The sequence below is a fragment of the Papio anubis genome, chromosome 16 (genome assembly GCF_008728515.1).
Source record: "Papio anubis isolate 15944 chromosome 16, Panubis1.0, whole genome shotgun sequence".
Lineage (NCBI taxonomy): Eukaryota > Metazoa > Chordata > Mammalia > Primates > Cercopithecidae > Papio > Papio anubis.
Genome location: NC_044991.1, coordinates 55,907,315 through 55,928,097, shown reverse-complemented (window position 1 = coordinate 55,928,097; position 20,783 = coordinate 55,907,315). Strand labels below are relative to the sequence as shown.

General features: G+C 40.8%; 1 protein-coding gene across 1 annotated transcript in view; it reads left to right on the top strand.

Annotated features, from left to right (window-relative positions):
* Window positions 1–20,783, top strand: part of TMC2 (transmembrane channel like 2) — a 102,152-nt gene that overhangs the window by 31,340 nt on the left and 50,029 nt on the right. Inside the window, exons 4-7 of the mRNA XM_021921184.2 lie at window positions 3,514–3,604; window positions 10,089–10,170; window positions 10,882–10,988; window positions 20,048–20,146. Of these exons, the coding sequence (XP_021776876.2) occupies window positions 3,514–3,604; window positions 10,089–10,170; window positions 10,882–10,988; window positions 20,048–20,146 (379 nt within the window). The remainder of the gene's footprint in view (window positions 1–3,513; window positions 3,605–10,088; window positions 10,171–10,881; window positions 10,989–20,047; window positions 20,147–20,783) is intronic.

Below are 20,783 nucleotides of genomic sequence, written 5' to 3'. Positions count from 1 at the left end.
AACCTGGTAGAAAAAAATATTGGAAAATGTCCCCTTGAGTTTTTAAAAATATATTTGACAGTTGAAGCAAAAATTATAACACCACGTAAAGTAGTTCTCAATAAATGTAGAAGAAATGTTTAAGACAATTACATTATCAATGAGGAGGGTAAAAGGATATAAGGAGAAGCAAGGTTTCTACACTTCACTCTAACTAGTAAAATATCAGCGCCAGTAGACTTTGAAAGCTAAGTAGACTATATATAATATAATAAATAAGTATAACACCTAGAGCAACTACTAAAAAGCTATACAACAAACATACCCAAAGACTGGCTATATATAAAAAGGAATTAATAGTAAATGATGAAGGAGACACAGCTCTGAAAACAAAAGCATCCAGTCAAGAGAGGGGACCGTGCTTTGGGATGAGGGGGGCAGTAAATCAATCAGCCTGCTTGTGGGGAGGGGCAATGGGGACTTCCCTGCAGAGAGGGACATCTCCTGCCAAGAGGGGGAACAGGGAGAAGATCCCATTTAGGAGGACATACAGCCCAGCTCTTGACCCTGGGGTTAGGAGCCGGACAGGCAGCCTCACTAGCATGGAGACACTGAAACATCCCAATAAAGCCAGCCTCAAGGTTAGAATGCAACTTCACATGTATCAACTGTCCACACTTGTACCTTGGAGGCGGCAGGAACAGTGGGGTAGGTATTTTGTAGGAGCAGTGGTGACTGTAGCAATTGCAGCCAGACACACAGCTCCACAACACCTTCTTCCATCTGCCCTAAGATGGATTTCATTCTTCCCCCACATGATTGGGTTTATCTAGTGGTGACTGATAAACTAGCTCTCTGAGGTGTGGGACAGGAGGAGGAGCCCTGGTCATAGTATTTGCTGATTTCCAAGGTCTAAATACTCCCACATGGCCAACTCAAAGCTACTAACAGTTTAACAACTGGTTGCCCAAGTTCCTGAAGATTTAACAATCTGTTCTCAAAGGCTGTCCTCACCAGGTCCAGCAACCACTTCAGAATATTTAATAGACAAATTGATTCATTTGTTTCTCATCCAACTTTACCAGGATGTTCATTCACTCACTCATTCAACATCCATGCATTCCACAAATACTTGTCTAATGATGCCTTACTTACAATGGTTCAACTTACAATTTTTCAACTTCACAGTGGGTTTATTGGATATACCCCATCATAAGTTGAGGGAGCATATGGGCTTATGATGGTTCAACTTACAATTTTTTTACTTAACAATGGCATTTTTGGGGTATTATGTACATTTTCTTTATTTTATTTATTTATTTATTTTTGAGACAGAGTCTCACTCTGTTGCCCAGGCTATCGCCCAGGCTGGAGTGCAGTGGCACAGTCTCGGCTCAGCAAGCTCTGCCTCTTGGGTTCACATCATTCTTCTGCCTCAGCCTCCTGAGTAGCTGGGACTACAGGCGCCCGCCACCACGCCCAACTAATTTTTTTTCTCTTTTTGTATTTTTAGTAGAGACAGGGTTTCACCATGTTAGCCAGGATGGTCTCATCTCCTGACCTCATCATCCACCCGCCTCGGCCTCCCAAAGTGCTGGGATTACAGGCGTGAGCCACTGCACCCGGCTGTACATTTTCAACTTATGATGTTTTCAACTTGCAATAAGTTTATTGGAACATAACCCCTTGTACATCAAGGAACATCTGTATTAATTTTATATTGCTATTGCAACAAATTATCACAGGTTAAGAGTTTAAAATACCACTCGTTAATTAGCATACAGTTCTGTAGGTCAGAAGTCCAGCATGGCATGGCTGGATTCTCTGTTCAGGGTCTCATCACACCAAAATCACGGTATCAGTAGGACTGCAGTTCTCATCCAGGACTAAGGTTCTCTTTTGAGCTCACTGACTTTAGGCAGAATTCATTTCCTTCTCATGCTTCTTATGTAGCCCCTCCAAAGGGGCCCCAGATACAGAGGGTCAATAATTTTCCTGCTTCACATTTGATAAAATCTAATATCCCTTCATGATAAAAGCCTCCAATAAACTGGTCATCGAAGGAACATACCTCAAAATAATAAAAGTTATCTATGAGAAACCCATAGTGAAATTCATAATGAATGGGCAAAAACTGGAATAATTTCCCTTAAGAACTGGAACAAGACAAGAATGCCCATTCTCACTTCTCCTATTCAACATAGTACTGGAAGTCTTAATCAGAGCAATCAGACAAAAGGAAAAAATGAAAGGCAAGAAAGAAGGAAATAAAAGAAAAGAAGTCAAATTATCTGTCTTTGCTGATTATATGATTCTCTACCTAGAAAACCCTAAAGACTCTGCCAAAAGGCTCCTGGAATTGATAAACGACTTCAGCAAAGTTTCAAGATACAAAATCAATGTACAAAAATCAAGAGCATTGGGGAGGCCCAGGCAGGCGGATCACAAGGTCAGGAGATCGAGACCATCCTGGCTAACATCGTGAAACCCCATGTCTACTAAAAATACAAAAATTAGCTGGGCATGGTGGCAGGCACCTGTAGTCCCAGCTACTTGGGAGGCTGAGGCAGGAGAATGGCGTGAACCCGGGAGGTGGAGCTTGCAGTGAGCCAAGATCGCATCACTGCACTCCAGCCTGGGCGACAGCAAAAAAAAGAAAAAAAAAAGAAAAAAAAAAAGAGGACAAAGAATATGAACAAACACTTCTCAAAAGAAGACATACAAGCCTCCAACAAACATATGAGAAAATTTTCATCACTAATCATCAGAAAAATGCAAATCAAAACCACAATGACACACCATCTTCCACCAGTCAGAATAGCTATTATTAAAAAGTCAAAACATAACAGATGCTGGTGAGGGTGTGGGGGGAACAAAAACACTTACGCATTGTTGGTGGGAATGTAAATTACTTCAGCCACCGTGGAAAGCAATTTGGAGATTTCTTAAGAGACTTCTCTTCTGTTTTTAAGGGCTCATGTTATTTTATTACACTGGGGCCATGCAGATGACCCAGAATAATCTCCTTATTTTAAAATCAATAATCTTGGCTGGGCATGGTGGTTCACACCTGTAATCCCAGCACTTTGGGAGCCAGAGGCAGGTGACTGCTTGAGCTCAGGAGTTCAAGAGCAGCCTGAACAACACAGCGAGACCCTATCTCTAAAAATAAATAAATAAATAAAATAAAATCAGTAATCTTAATTACATCTTCAAAGTCCTTTTTGCCATGTAATATATTATATTCATGGGTGGAACACCAGCAAACGAAGGTCACAGGGGCCATAGTTCTGCCTCTACCATGCCTGTTATGTACCAAGCGCTCTTCTCAGCATTTGGGAAACTTCAGTGGATAAAACAGACAGAATGTCCTGCCTTAATGGAATTTATATTTTAACCAGAGGTATACAAAGACATAAGCCTTCGCACATATGTTTGAGCCTTCATAGTTCAGATTTCCTTTGGTTAGGTGCTAACTGAATTCCTGTGTTTTTGTTTGTTAGTTAGTTTGTTTGTTTTCTTTTTTCTAAGCAGGGAGGCCCAGGAATTTGTGGAGAAGTATGAAGGTGCCTTGGGAAAGGGGAAAGGCAAGCGACTGTATGCCTACCAGATGCTGATGGCCAAGGTGTGTGGGGTGGAGGCAGTAAATCTGTGGGGAGGGCTTGCTCAGCTTTGGAATCAGGCACCTGCCCAGCTTCGCCATTTGTGTCCAGCTGCCCCCAGAATCCTGGGTGTGAAGGCCACCTGACCATTCTGATCCATCTAGGAATGCAAACCAATCGTATCCTGCCAATTTCTCCATACTTACTGTGAGGGCTTCAATACATTTGAGACTTGTTTTCTCTCCAGTGAATACACTTAGAGAACTAATGATGTTAAAACCACTGGGATTTTATTTTCCAAACCCCAAATCAGGAGAGGTTGAGTTGGTAGAGACCCAGAAGGGCTATGGCATGATCAGGGTCACATGGATGATAAACAGCAATGTCCCCAGAGGGATGGGGGGCAGCTGTGTTTTGTTGAGTTGTATCATAATCTGGGCATCTGATTTAAGTTAGGACAATGTTTCGTGTTGGATATTTAATGTGAGACTTAATGAAGTATCTTTCCTTTACCTACTGATTTGAAAAACTACCATTCTCATTCACTTAATTCTTGTACAGAGCCGGTTTCAGGGCTTTTATTCTGAACAATCATTTGATGTCATTACCTCAACTCTTAATTTTGATGCCTGGTAGTTCTAGGTTCCCCTTTTTACGTTTGGTTTTTTGTTGGTTTGTTTTTAGAAACAGAGTCTCACTCTGCCACTAAGGCTGGCGTGCAGCATCACCACTCCAGCCTTAGTAGCAGCCTTGAACTCCTTGGCTCAAGAGCTCACTGCAGCTTTGAACTCCTGGACTCAAGAGATCCTCCAGCCTCAGCCTCAGCCTCCTGAGTAGCTAGGACTACAGGAGCACCCCACCACACCCTGATAAAACTTTGGGTTTTTTTTTTTTTTAATGTCTTGGCTGTCTTGCCTATTTTTCTATATGCATTTAAAAAAATCCCTTTGCCAAGTTCCACCATAGTGTATTGAGATTTTGGTTGGAATTTCTTTTAATCCTGTATTTAATTTGGGACTCCTTATCTATACAATGTTTAGTCTTCACATCTAGAATACCATACATTTCTCAAGGCTATATTATATCCTTAAGCAAAGTTTGTCATTTTCTCCCTATAGATCTTTACCATGTTTTATTTCTGCACATTTAATAGCCTAGTTGCTTTTGCAAATGAGATCATTTTTCAATTATTTAATAACTAGTTATTGGTAGTATGTAAGAAAGCTACAATTTGTGTGCTAATTTTATATCTGGTTCTCTTATGGTACTCTCTTATTAATTCTAATCTTTTTCATCTGATTATGTTCATAAAGATGTTTTTGTTGGGTTCTCCTAAATGTGGCATCTCATTCCTATCCTAAAATGTGGGCTAGCAATCCTAAAACAGTAACAATTGATCACGGTGATCATAGTTCTCTTTGTCTTTGCATCACTTCAATGAGAATGACTCTAATGATTTTCACACTAAGCTGGTGGGAGTTGTTGGCTTGAAATAGATTTTCTTTGTCACCATAAAAAATTATTGTCTAGTTATTGTTTAGTAAGACTTCCACTTCATTGGAAATAGATAATTAGGTTTTATTAAACACCTTTTCCTTTATGTTATTAATTTTTTTATTTCTGGGATAACCTCAGTCATGGTACATTACTTCTAACTCCACGTTTGATTTTCCAATATTTTATTTATGATTTTTACATATATTTTCATAAGATTGATCTGAATTTGTGTGTGTTTGTACACAAGTGTATGCATGTGCAGTATCTTGGCAGAATTTAACATTAGGACTGCACTTGCTTTACAATTGTAAATGAATAGCATTACCTCCTCTTTATGCTGTAAATCAGTTTTGGGAGCATGATAATACACTTTTTGTTAATTTTAAAGATGATACCCTTACAATAGTAGAGATCAAGAGCCATTTTTATAGAATACCTTGAAATTTTTTTTTAAGTATTCAGTGTATTGATGTACTCAAGTTTTAACTTTTTCTTGGGACCATTTCAATAATTCATATTCTTCCTGAAACTTGATCATTTCATTCAAATTTTCATATGTGTTAACAGAAAGTCACATATAGTAGCCCCATAATTTTTGTAATTACTTTTTGTATCTGTTGGGTTTGAATCTTTTTCCTTTTTTTTTTTTTCCCTCTGTTGCCCAGGCTAGAGTGCAGTGGCATGATCTCGGCTCAACCTCTGCCTCCCAGGTTCAAGCGATTCTCCTGTCTCAGCCTCCCAAGTAGCTGGGATTATGGGCATGCACCACCATATCCAGCTAATTTTTGTATTTTTAGTAGATACAGTGTTTCACCATGTTGGACAGGCTGGTCTCGAACTCCTGACCTCAGGTGATCCTCCTGCCTTGGCCTCCCAAAGTGCTGGGATTACAGGTGTGAGCCACTGTGCACAGCCTGAATCTTTCTTATTCCTAATGTTATTTTTTCTCCTTTTCCAGTTATACTTGCCAGACAACTCTCTATGGGTGATTTTATTAATTTTGTCTAGAGACTATTTACCACTTACCAACTGCACACTCACATCTTATTTTTTCCAATGAAGAATGTGCTCTTCAAGTATATTTTTTTCTAGATTTTTACTGTGACAAACAATGCTTCAACAAACACCTTTATACATTTATTTTGGATCTGTGCGTTTTTTAAAATCACAAGACAATCCCTCAAATAGTCCTGCTAGTTCAAAAGTGTGCATATTTTAACTTTTACTTCACATTTTTCAAACTATTTTCCCCAATTTGTAGCAAATCATATTCACAGGAACAAAGTGGGAGAATGGCTTATCTTCACTAGTTACGAATGTTACATCTTTTTAACTTTGTGCTAATCTAATGGGTAAAAAAATAGGTTATTATTCTTTCTTTAATTTGTATTCACTGCTTTTTTTTATTGCAGTAAGAACACTTGAGATTTACCTTTTTAACTAATTAAGTACACAATACTGTGTTGTTAAGTATAAACATTGTGTCGTACAGCAGATCTCTAGACAAATACATCTTTGATAAATGATTCTGTTCAACCACATTTCTGTTCACACAGTTCTAGCTTCCCCCTTAGGAAAAGGATTGCCTCTCCCCACCCCCATCCTCCATATTTACTTTTCCACATTATTTTTAGCTCTTTGCTGCTTTCTCTTTGCAATCTCAGATATTTATCAGGTTCATTCTCAATATCATTGAATCCGTTTTCCTCTGTGTCAATTATAGTCTTTATTTTGTCTAATGTTTTCTTCATTCGATTACTAAGCTCTTAGCTTCCTTGTAATCCTTCCATATCTCATCTGTATTCCTTTCAAATTGGTATCCTTTACTTTAGAAGCCATATTTCTTGCATCCTGTTAGGATGGCTGAACTGCTCTCTAGAATTTATGTCTCTATCTTGGAGCAAATGTTTTCCACAGATATCAAAGACTGGCGTTCCTTTTTCCCTGTTCTGCAATAATATTTCCCAGGCCTCACTGGTTGTTTTCATTTTCATCACCCAGACCCTGATTTCATTGACAGGACATGTAGCTTGCCTATGTCTTGCTCCACCATGACTTGAAACTTTTTTCCTATATATAGCTGGAGGGCAAGACAGCATGACAACTAACAACCCATCCTAGGACCAGCAGCAACCACCTCACACAGCCCTGAGAAAGGGGCTTGGAATCTTCTGCCATGCCCCAGCCCAGTTTTCTGACTTTTACAACCAATGTAGGATAAGAGAATTTGTGCCAGAGCATCTCCCAGGCCTCTGTCTGCCTCTGCTCTAGTTCCGGGGTCTCACTTTTCAGTCCGAGATACCCACAGCCTTGAGGGGCTGTCAGGTGGTTGCCAAGGAACCGACCGGCAGGCTGTGCCTCCAGGGGCCTCACTTGGCAATGTTCATTACCCCTGCTGGTCCTCAGCCTTGCAAGCCTATATTTTATACTGATTTTATCAGCACCCTGACAGGGGATCCATCTCTCGGGGGAGGACTCGCATTAATAAAGCTTATGAGACTGCTACATGAAACCAGATGCTGGATTATTGACTTACAAGAAGAAATAAATGATGCAAGATGGAAAATTTGAAGTCCACAGCAGCCATGCCTTTTATTTTCGATAGCTGAGTTATACAAGAAGCTAAACCATCATGCCAATTCCTATCTGTGAATTTGCAATGAAAGTCACTGCCATAGAAACCAAAATACTCAGGGCAAATGCTCTCTTTATAGGCAGACCTACATAGGAAGCCAAATAGCCAAAGAGTATTTTTGGGTTTGGGAGGTTTTCTTGTTTTTTTTTTTTTGAGAGGGAGTCTCGCTCTGTCGCCCAGGCTGGAGTACAGTGGCGCGATCCCGGCGCATGGCAACCTCCGCCTCCTGGGTCAAGTGATTCCCCTGCCTCAGCCTCCTGAGTAGCTGGAATTACAGGTGCCTGCCACCACGCCCAGCTAAGTATTGTATTTTTAGTAGAGACAGGGTTTGACCATGTTGGACAGGCTGGTGTTGAACTCCTGCCCTCAGGTGATCCACCAGCCTTGGCCTCCCAAAGTGCTGAGATTACAGGCATGAGCCACTGCCCCCAGCCTGTATTTATTTTTAGTAGAGACAGGGTTTCACTGTGTTAGCCAGGCTGGTTTCAAACTCATGACCTCAAGTGATCCACCTGCCTTGGCCTCCCAAAAAGCTGGGATTACAGGCATGAGCCACCACACCCAGCCCAGAGTATTTTTGAACACAGACTCAGAGCTAGGGAGGGTGGATGAAGCAATGAGACTGGGCTGCCCAGTGTCTGTGTTCTGCCAATCACCATATCCCCCATATCTTTGCCACTGCTATCAACCAGTCTGCTCGTAGGCTTCTCTTCTCTTTTGCATCTGGGACCATTTCCCACTTCTGAGAGCTGGTTCCCTCCTTTATACAATCATTCAATCAGGAGATGGTCAAAACCGTATCTGGAAAACCAGGTCTGGAAGGCTGTCTGATGGTTCCCAAAATTTTTGATGGATGCGGTGGCTCATGCCTGAAATCCTAACACTTTGGGAGGCTGAAGGCAGAAGGATCACCTGAGCCCAGGAGTTTGAGACCAGCCTGGGCCACATGGTAAGACCTTGTCTCTACAAAAAATAAAAAAATTAGCTGCATGTGGTGGCTACTCAGGAGGCTGAGGCAAGAAGATCACTTGACCCCAGGAAGTCAAAGCTGCAGTGAGCCATGTTTGTGCCACTGCACTCACGGCCTGGGCAACAGAGTGAGACCACGTCTGAAAAGAGAAACATTTCCCTTTCATCTTCTGATGACTTTATTTTTTGTCCCTTCTTTTCACAGGTGCAGACTTTAGTGACTTTACAGGGGAAAATCTCATGTCCTCCATGAACAAGTTCTGAGGAGACCTTTTAATAATAGGAACTGGGCCAGGCACAGTGACTCATGCCTGTAATCCCGACACTTTGGGAGGTCGAGGCGGGCAGATTACTTGAGATCAGGAGTTCAAGACCAGCCTGGCCAACATGGTGAAACCCCATCTCTACTAAAAATACAAAAACTAGCCAGGCATGGTGGCACACACCTGTAATCCCAGCTACTCAGGAGGCTGAGGCAGGAGAATAGCTTGAACCCGAGAGGTGGAGGTTGCAGTGAACTGAGATTGTGCCACTGCACTCCAGCCTGGGCAACAGAGTGAGACTCAGTCTCAAAATAACGATAATAATGATGATGATAATAATAATAATAATGGGAAGTGAGCTTAGGATCTGCTCTCTACTACCTCTTATGCTTTCTACGAGTATTTCTACCTCAGCTTTCTAAGAGTATTTGTTTTATTCCAAATGGATTTGTTTCCAGAGTGTGGGGTTGGTGGAGAGCAGCCCCTTGGAGAGTTGACAAAACAACACCCAGCCATAGAAAGACAGCTGATCAGGTTTCTGTTTGGTACACAGTCTGGGTGTCGAGCTGGGAACAGACCACAGGAGCGGGCAACATGCCTTTCTGACTCTTTTCAGAAAAGCGAGGCTGTTGTTTCCCCAGGAGAAGAATGTTCAGTCATGGGTTGAGATCTCCTTATCAGTTGCACCACCCTTGCAATTTTGCGACAGTTCCTATCAGAGAGAGGCACTTGGCTGTCTGCCAGACATAGGTCTGAGAGTTGTCCGGAGTTCCTTTCTCCTTTGAATTTTTGTTTTAAGTTGAAGGAAGTCATATCAGAGGTTGCTAACTCAATTGGACCCTCCAAACCAGAAATCGTACAGAGAATTTCTCACTTTATCTATAAACTGTCCAAACCAGAAATTTTAGCAGCACAGTAAGGGGTGGCCCTCGCTTGCCTCTCACTCCACGCCTGACGTTGGAGAAGTAAAGGTTTGAACCCTTGCCTCTGGCAGCCTGGGCTCAAGGACAGCAGGAGCTGGGGACTACAAGACAGCAGCCTCACTCATGCTGATCTGTTGGCCTCCTCGTGCCCCTCATCATGCCCCTTTGTGCTCTAGGTTGACATGTTAACGTACTGAGAGTTTTACCTCTTTTATTTCAGAAATGGGTCAAATTTAAAAGAGACTTTGATAATTTTAAGACTCAATGTATCCCCTGGGAAATGAAGATCAAGGACATTGAAAGTGAGTATGCTGGTGTCACTGTTTTTTAAATTGGTTTCCTAAAGCATTTCCCAAGAGCTTGGATTGTTTCCTTGGCCCTCTGAATAGATTATTTCATTGGTTCTGTTGTATTAGGAAAAAAGAATGGGTTTTGAACTTGTCAGACCACGATTTGTTATTTATTTATTTATTTGTTTGTTTGTTTGTTTTTATTTATTTTTGAGACAGAGTCTCACTCTGTTGCCCAGGCTGTGAGTGCAGTGGTGTGATCTCGGCTCACTGCAACCTTCACCTCCCAGGTTCAAGCAATTCTCCTGCCTCAAGCTCTTGAGTAGCTGGGACTACAGGTCTGGGCCACCACACCTGGCTAATTTTTTTGTATATTTAGTAGAGACAGGGTTTCACCATGTTGGCCAGGCTGGTCTCGAATCCCTGACCTCAAGTCATCCACCCACCTTGGCCTCCCAAAGTGCTGGGATTACAGACGTGAGCCACTGCACCCATCCCAGACCAATATTTAAATTCTGCTTCTTCACTTTCTTACTGTGGGCACTTAGGCAAGTTAGTTAACCCCAAAGAGCCTCAGGTTATTTATCCAGGAAAAGAAAGGGAGATCCAGGTGTCATTCTACAGACTGATGTGAAAATTGAATTCATCACACACATAAAGTGCTCAATAGTGTCCATGTTTTCCTTCTGCAGCACTCATACCCACCATCTTTTCTCTCTCTAGGTCACTTTGGTTCTTCAGTGGCATCATATTTCATCTTTCTCCGATGGATGTATGGAGTTAACCTCGTCCTTTTTGGCTTAATATTTGGTCTAGTCATAATCCCAGAGGTAAGAAAAGAACTTCCTAAATCTTTGATAGAGTTAAGGCTTATGACCACCATCATCAATTATCAACCAAATACTTCCTATTTTACAAAGAATCAGTCATTCATTTAAAATGCTATTAGGTTGGTGCAAAAGTAATTGTGGGTTTTGCCATTAAAAGTAATTTATAAATTACTGCCATGAAAAGTAAATTTATAAAATTAAAAGTAATGGCAAAAACCACAATTACTTTTGCAGCAACCTACGACCTAATGTACTCACATCAATTACCCAGATAGTTAAGTACAAAGAATGGAACCAAAATACTTTGTTCCTTAATTAATAGGTGAATCTTAGATTTTTCTACTTCTCATTTTACCTTAAGATCAGTGGAGAATTTATGTTTCCGTGAGTTTTTTCTTTTACCCTCAAACAAAAGAGAGGGATAGAATACATTATATCATTATTTATCACCAAAAAAAACCTTGGATTTGAATATCTCTCCTCACTATTCTCCCATATATAATATTTTAAGGAAGTTTTATTTTAGAAACAGGGTCTCACTCTGTTGCCCAGGTTGGAGGGCAGTGATGTGATCAAGGTTCAGTGCAGCCTTGAACTCCTGGGCTCAAGTAGCCCTCCCACCTCGGCCTCCCAAAGTGTTGGGATTACAGGCATAACCCACCACACCTGGCCCCAGATGTGATCTTATTATGGACGTAAATAGATTCTTATCTACAGATGATTAATTGAGAAACAAAAAAGGGGTAGTAAGCAATTTGTGCAAAGTCACACAATAAGTTCATTGTGAATTGGATCCCAGGTCCCCAGAGTGAAGGCCTGGGGTCTTTTCCAAGGAGCCTGTGGCTCACTAAGCACTGAGCACAGCAATTGCTACAATTGCTACAGTCCTGACTGAAATACTTGGTGCCAGTGCTGGGTACACAAGTGGGTCTACTTCAACAGCTTTCAGAGGAACAATATGTCTGCATTTAGTATGTTCTTCCTCACAGGTGTATTAATTGGTTCTTTGATGACTTACTGACTCCTATTTTGTTATAAATGGTTCTGTGAGCATATTGGAGTCAATTCTATCTGCAGTTACATGCTTAACTTTTCTGCACAGCCACTTTCAGGACATTAAAAACCTTTCACATCATGTGAATTAAATCAGATTTATTGGAGGAGGTTGACCATGCATTATAATAGCCTTTGGTAGCAAAGGAGTGTTACATTATTTATAAAATTGTTGAATTCTTTTCTAAATTACCCAAAACGTGTGCTTACAAATATGTCATTAACTAGCCTTTGTACTCTTTCATATACACACCCAGAAGTCAAGGGTTCTGAGTTCACTGAGCCCTACATATATTCCTATGCCAATATCACTTTCTGACCCAGAAGTTAGCATTTTAAACTTCACTGTCAAGCGTACACAAACACTCTGACACCAAGTCTGGTTCTCCCCAGGGGGAAAATATTGTCAAAAGCTAATAGGAAGTTTCATTTCTCTCCTCCATAGTCAGGTAAATATGAAATGTTTTCCTCGGTAGTCAATGGGGAAATTTACCTTCACAAAGCTCTTGGCTTTCTTCTTGGGATCTTTTTATTCCATGAGAAGAGAGCACATTTAAATGCCATAGGCCTATGAGACATCTCTGGAATTTTGCTACGCAGTGGTCCATGAAAGGCAGTTTTGTGGGAAGTTGAGGAATTTTAAGGACACTCAGTTGTTTTTTTAAAGAAAACATTAAATTTGGTATAGTTTATATACGTTTATAAATATTTTTATGAGGGAACATTTATTTGAAACAATAAAAACTTAGTGATTGGTGCATTCCAATGAAGCAGCCAAGATCTGAACCATTCGTGCTAGAGCACCCTGATTTGATTGGCAGGTGATTGGGAAACCCGTGTCGGAGTGGGTTGAGAGTAAGAGAGAGAGAGAGAGAGAGATACCTTGCAGGAAAGAGGAGCCTTGGCTTGGGAAGAGGGAGAATGGAAGAAGGGAAATAGAGGAGAAGGGAAGAGGTTTAGACCAGATAGGAGTCTGTTGCAGTAGGTCAGTGCTAGATCCGGGTAATATCAATGGGAATGGATTAAAAGAGAGGAATCAGAGTGAAGTGCACGGACAAGTCTTGATGACAGGTTGGATAACAGCAATTAGGATGTGCGGTGTCCTAAGATGCCTTTTTATTTAGGATGATGGGAAATTGGCCATATAGGAATCAGACACAACCAAATTCACTGCATATATGAAGTGTCCTGTTGGTCAAAGACACAGAGAACTTCAGGGCCCAAGGGTTTTCAGCATAAGCTAAGGTTCAGAGATATCCCCGCGACTCATGGATGTTTTAAAATGAAGCATAGTGAACCAGAGGGTCCAGGGATAAGAATAGTAGAAGTGCTCAAACATGACTTTTTAAAATATTATTATTATTATTATTATTATATATTTTTTGAGACAGAGCCTCATTCTATCTCCTGGGCTGGAGTGCAGTGGCACAGTCTTGGCTCACTGCAGCCTCCACCTCCCAGATTCAAGCAATTCTTGTGCCTCAGCCTTCTACGTAGCTGGGATTACAGGCACGGACCACCAGGCCCAGCTAGTTTTTGTATTTTTAGTAGAAACAGGGTTTCGCCATGTTGGCCAGGCTAGTCTCGAACTCCTGCCCTTAAGCAATCTGCTCGCCTCAGCCTCCCAAAGTGTTGGGATTACAGGCATGAGCCACCGTGCCTGGCCTTGAATGCAACTTTAACGAAACTTCTCCTTATGTTCATTTTCCTTTTGCTACAAACCCTTAATACCACTTTATGAAATTAAACGGCTCTGAATGTAAGAATGAGCCTTGTTTATCTTTAATTGCCATTGCCTGCACAACCCAGGATATCTACATGATCCCTGAGGAACCCTCAGTTATGCTGCAGGAGCTGGCTGGCAAGGCCCCACTAGATGACAAGTTTATGTACTTCTCTTCCAACACTGGCTGTATGTGAAAATCACCTGGGGGACTTTAAGAAATACCAGATCTTGCCGGGCGCGGTGGCTCAAGCCTGTAATCCCAGCACTTTGGGAGGCCGAGACGGGCGGATCACGAGGTCAGGAGATGGAGACCATCCTGACTAACACGGTGAAACCCCGTCTCTACTAAAAAATACAAAAAACTAGCCGGGCGAGGTGGCGGGCGCCTGTAGTCCCAGCTACTCGGGAGGCTGAGGCAGGAGAATGGCGTAAACCCGGGAGGCGGAGCTTGCGGTGAGCTGAGATCCGGCCACTGCACTCCAGCCCGGGCGACAGAGCCAGACTCCATCTCAAAAAAAAAAAAAAAGAAATACCAGATCTTAGGCCCACCCCCAGTTAAATAAATTTGACTCTCTGAGGGTATGGTCTCGTTATCTCTGTTGTAAAAGCTTCTGTGGTAAGCAGACTTCTATGATAACCTCCAATGGCCCTTCTCTCCTGGTATTCATGCTCTTGTGTTATCCCTCCCTTTGAGTATAGGCAAGACCTAGAGACTTGCTTTTAACAAATAGAATATAGAATGGTTAGGTTATGAAAGATTGTGGTTTCCATCTGGCTGACAGAATTCTCTGTTCATTCCCCTCTTGGCTTGGGTGCTTTAATGAAGCAGTCTGACAGATTGGAGAGTCCCACCTGGCAAGGAACTGAGTGTGGCCTTTGGACAATGGCCAGCAAGGAACTGAGGCCCTTAGTCCAGCAACCCAGCAACAACCACATAAGCACTGTTTTTTTTTGTTTTTTTTTGTTTTTTTTTTTTGAGACAGAGTCTTGCTCTGTCACCCAGGCTGAAGTGCAGTGGCATGATCTCTGCTCACTGCAACCTCTGCCACCCAGGTTCAAGCAATTCACCTGCCTCAGCCTCCTGAATAGTTGGGATCACAGGCATGTGCCACCATGCCCGGCTAATTTGTATATTTTTAGTGGAGATGGGGTTTCAGCATCTTGGCCAGGCTGGTCTTGAACTGCTGACTTCATGATCCACCCATCTCAGCCTCCCAAAGTGCTGGGATTACAGGCATAAGCCACCATGCCCAGCCTCACATCAGCACATTTTAAGGCAGATTCTTCCCCAGTCAAACTTTCAAATGAGACCAAAGCAGAAATTTTGGTTGCAGCCTTGTGAAAGATCCTGAAGTGAAGGACCCAGCTAAGCCATACCCAAAATGCTAGCTACAGAAACAGTGAGACAATGAGTGTGTGTTTTTTAAAGCCTCTACATTTTAGGATAATGTGTTATATAGCAGTAGATGACTAATACAGCTCCCCCAGGTGAGTCTAATATGCAGCTAGGGTTGAAAACTGCTAATGTACATTATAAGGTCTTTAAGTAAGCTGTGCTCTAGGTTTACATAGCAAGCATTCAGTCTGTAAACCTCATATGATACTTCCCCTTAAAAATATCTACTAAATTATTTCAGACATATGAAAAGAATATAATGAATGAGCCTACCTGCTTATCACCATGCCTAAAAAATAAAATATTACATATACACTGAAGTCCTCTAATTAATTTTCCCCTATTTTATTACCTACATAACCCTCACTGTCCTGAACTTTCCATTTCAACTTACATTTTGAAATTTATTGACTTAAATACAGTCATTTCTTATTTTCTAAAATCACAGTGTATCTAAAGGTGTATCGCCTTTTGCATTATAGTATAATTTTTTTTGTCTCATTTACAGCAAAAGTTTGTCTTTTTTAGTTATTTTGTTCAAGAAAAAACTTTTGGCTTTGCTGATTCTCTCTGAAATGTCTTTTTAAAAAAAATTCAGTCTTTGGGGGGCACAATTTGCATAAAGTAAAATTTACTCCTTTTAGGTATACAATTCAATGGCTTTTGACAAATGATCAGGTAACCACCACACAACTGATATATAGAACATTTTCATCACCCTCTAAATTTCTCTAGTATCCACTTTGCAAGCAATCTCCTCTTCCAACTCCCAGCCCTTGACAACCAAGGACTGATTTCTGATTCCTGTTCCTAAAGTTTTGTCCTTTTCAGAATATCATATGAATAGAAATATGTAGTATGCAGTTTTTTTGTGTCTAACCTCTTTCAGTTGGTACAATGTCTTTGAAATTCATTCATGTAGTTTTATCAATCATTTGTCCCTTTATTGCTGAAATGGAATTGAAAATTACAATGGCATTGTAATATTCCACCATGTGGGTATATCATATTTTGTTATCCATTCACCAGCTCTTGGACATTTCAGTTGTTTCTATTTGGAAACTATTATGAATAACTCTACTATAAACATTCACATTCAGGTCTTTTTCTTATATATCTTTACTTTTATATTACTAATTTCTCTTATATGTTTCATTTCATTCTTTCTAATTTCTTGGGGTTTGTATTCATTATCTATTGCTGTGTAACAAGTTACTCCCTAATTTTTTGCTGAATACAACCACCATTTATGATTATTTCTGTGGGTCAGAAATCCAGAAGTGGTTCTGACTTGGGGTCTCCCACAGGCTACAATCTAGGTTTTGACCAAGGCTATAATTATTTTGAGGCTGAACTGAAGAAGATCTGCTTCCAAGATCACTCACAAGGCTACTGGCAGATCTCAGAAGACACGATGTCAAGCTTACTCACGTGGCTTCTGCAGGCCTCAGAAGATCTGCTTCCAACCTTACTTATGTGGCTGTTCCCAGGGTTCAAGTACTCAGTGGCTATTGGCCAGAGACATCAATTTCTTACTACCTGAGTTTTTCCATAGGCATGCTCGTAAGGTGGCAGCTTTCTTTTCCCAGAAGGAGAGAATACAAGAAAGAAATAGAGCAAAAAGAAGCTTCCCACATAGAAGCCACCGTTTTTTATAACCTAATCTCAGAAATGACATTCCATCACTTCTGCCATATTTTATTCCTTAGTAGTGAGTCACTAAATCAAGCCCACACTCAGTGGGAGGGTATTATTGTACACAATAATAAATACCAGAGGCAGGGATCATGTGAGCCACCTCACAGGCTGCCTACCACATTCAACCCTCTGGTCCTCAATGATTCACATCCCTTCCACGTGCAGAATACACTCACCCCCTCCTCAAGGCCTCTAAAAATCTCATTCTGGCACAGCATCAGCTCAGATTCCAAACTCTCACTCTAAATGAGTAGTTCAGGTGCAGATGAGGCTCCATGGGAGTAGCTCTTTAAATACAACTCCTTGGGTGCAGTTCTCTTTACCATGAGACTAAAGAGATGTTATCTGCACCAACACAACAAACATAAAATGGTGGGACAGGCCTAAGATAAATGCTATAGGCATGTCTGTGTTCAAACAGGAGAAAAATGGGAGGCACAAGGGAGTTATTGGTCCATAGCAAGTCTATAACTGTATTAGGCTGTTTTTGTCCTGCTATGAAGAAATACCTGAGGCTAGGTAATTTATAAAGAAAAGAGGTTTAATTGGCTCACGGTCCTGCAGGCTGTACAGAAAGCAAAGCGCCAGCATCTGCTTCTGTTGAGGGCCTCAGAAAGCTTACATCATGATGGAAGGTGAAGGGAACTAGCACATCACTTGGTGAGAGCAGGAGCAAGAGAGTGACTGGGGAAGGTCCTAGACTTTTAAACAACCATATCTCGCGTGAACTAACTGAGTGAGAATTCACTTACCACCAAGGGGATGTTTCTAAGCCATTTATAAAGACTCTGCCCTCATGATCCAATATGTCCCACCAGGCCCCACCTCCAACATTGGGAATCACATTTCAACATGAGATCCAAGTGACATCAATAACACAACACCCATTTATAAATTTTCCTCTCAATACCATTTTAGTTGCATTCCATATACTTTGATGTACATTGTCATTATTTATTTTTAGGTATTTTCTAATTTCCTTGTGATCTACAAGTTATTTATGAATATATTTTCAAGACCTTAATATATAGAAAGATTAGCGGCATTTTTTACTGGTTTTTAGTATAATTTTATGTGATCATTGTGTATATTTTGTATGAAACTGATACTTTTTCATTACTTGGGACTTGCTTTATTTGCTTAGAATATGGTTAATTTTCCTCAATTTTTATATTTTTTGCATGGCTCAAAATATTACTTGCATTCTACAAATTGTCTATAATCTTACTAATTTTAGAGCAGCATGATCAATTGCTGAGTGAGATCAATTTAATCTTCTGCTGTTGTCTTTTTCTCATTGTAATTATTATTTTTTGTTTTATATATGTTGCTGCCATATTATTGGGTACATACAAATTTAAGATTGTTATGTGGTGAATTATATTGATATATTTTCAAATGTTAAACCAGATTGCATTCCTGCAATAAACCCAACTAGGTTATTATGGATTATCTTTTTCATATATCATCTGATTTTGATTTGTGAATATTTTATCTAGAATTTTTGCATTTATTTTTGAGATATTAGACTGTAAATATCCTTCTTATAATGTTCTTATCATATTTGGGGATCAATATTCGACCTCATAAAGTGATTTAGGAATGTTTCTTTTTTTATTATTCTCTTGAAGAATTTGTGTAAATTTTCCTGTGGTAGGTTTAGGTGACTTTTTAAAAATTTACTTATTTTAATTGACAAATATAAATTGCATATATTTGTGTTGTACAAAATGATGTCTTGGAATGTGTATATATTGTAGAATGGTTAAATCAAGCTAATTAACATATGTATCACCTCATATACCTATACTTATCATTTATTTTTGGTGAGAACACTTAAAATCTACACACAGAAATGCACACGCAAATGCACACACATATATGTAATCCCAGAAGGAGAGAGAAGATGGAATGGCACAGAAACAGTATTCAAAGAGATTATGGCAGAGAATTTTCCCAATGTGACAAAAAACAGTTTTAGTATTTAGTAAGTGCTGCAGATCCAAAGCTGGATATCTACTGCTTTGGATTTCTATTGCTGTGTAACAAATTACCACAAAGAGGGTCTAAAGCAACACCCATTTATTAGCTCACAGTTCTGTAGGTCAGCAGTCTAGCATGGTGTGGCTGGATTCTCTGTTCAGGGTCTCACCAGACTGAAATCAAAGAGTCAGCAGGTGCTAAGGGTCTCATCTGGGGTCTGGAGCCCTTTTCCAAGCTCACTGATTGTTGGCAGAATTTATTTCCTTGTGCTTGTAGGACTGAGGTCCCTGTTTCCTTGCTGGGTGGCAGATGGTGGCTATGCTCAGCCTCTCGAGGGCTCCCACATTCCCCATTACATGGTTCCCTCCATCTTTAAGCCAGCAGTAGTGTGTTCAGTCCTTCTCATGTTTTGAATGATCTGTGACTTCTTCTGCAACCAGCCAGAGAAAACTCTTGGCTTTTAAAGAGCTCATGTGATTAAATTAGGCTCACTCAAATAATCTTGGCGTGATAACTCATTCCCAGGTTCTGTCCATACTCAAAGGGGAGGGGATTATACAAGATTGAGGGTCATTTAAGGTCATTCTTAGAATTCTGCCTACCACATATACAAAAAGCAACAAATCAACAATGACAACAAAAACTTCACTTGGAGAATTGGGGAGATTGGGAAATGTTGCTCAAAGGATACAAAATTTCAGTTAGATAGGAAGTATAAATTCAAGAGATCTATTGTACAACATGGTGACTATAGTTAATAATAATGTATTGTATACTGGAAAATCTCATGCCTATAATCCCAGCACTTTGGGAAGCCAACGTGGGTGGATCACCTGAGGTCAGGGGTCCAAGACCAGCCTGGCCAACATGGTGAAACCCTGTCTCTACTAAAAACACAAAAATTAGCCAGGCGTGTTGGCCGGCACCTGTAATCCCAGCTACTTGGGAGGCTGAGGCAGGACACGTGAACCTGGGAGGTGGAGGTTGCAGTGAGCTGAGACTGCGCCACTGCTCTCCAACCTGGGTGACGAGAGTGAAACTCCATCTCAAAAAATAAAAACAAATTAAATTAATAAGTACATAAAAAAGAAGAAAATAGGTGTGGCCCACTCTGGGAAGGAAAGCATTTACCCCAGTATATGAATGTCTCTGTGTGTTTGTATTTCCTCCACTCATACTTGTGTCATTGTGTTTCTGCACAAGGTACTGATGGGCATGCCCTATGGGAGTATTCCCAGAAAGACAGTGCCTCGGGCTGAGGAAGAAAAGGCCATGGATTTTTCTGTCCTTTGGGATTTTGAGGTACTATTGTCAACATGCCAATGAACTTCCATTTGTGATTATAAAGCCTAAAGATTGCATGGATAAGTATGAAATAGTGCACGCAATTATTGAAAAACCATTGCTTTAATAAAATAGGATCCCTGCACTAAGCTAAATGAGCTTGCAAACCATGTCTCTGCACAGTCCTCCAGGGTCTCCTTCATGCACTGATCTCTCCAGCCACACTCTGATGGATGTGGGCTCCCCATGCGGCCACTGCGCCTCTCTGTCTGCCAGGTCTCTGCAAGGTGATCTCACAGTATGGTTTTCTTTCCTCATTCCCACATTAAGACCCCAGATCTATCTCCACTCCAGGCTTCCCCCAAGTTTCACATGACATCTTCAACTGAATGTCCTACTTGCTCTTCAAATGCAACACCTATCCAGCCAAAACCCACATCTCTTTTTCCCATCTCCTTTACTGGAATCACCATTCATCCAATCATCCATGTCTGAAGGCTGAAAATCATCCCACACTTCTCCCTCTTCCTCACCAACCAACCCCACTGCCATCCAACCAACCACTAAATCTGAGCCTACCTGCTAAATATTTCTTAAATCTTTTGCAAACCCAATTGTATTAGTTCATTTTCAGACTACTACTTGAGACTGGGTA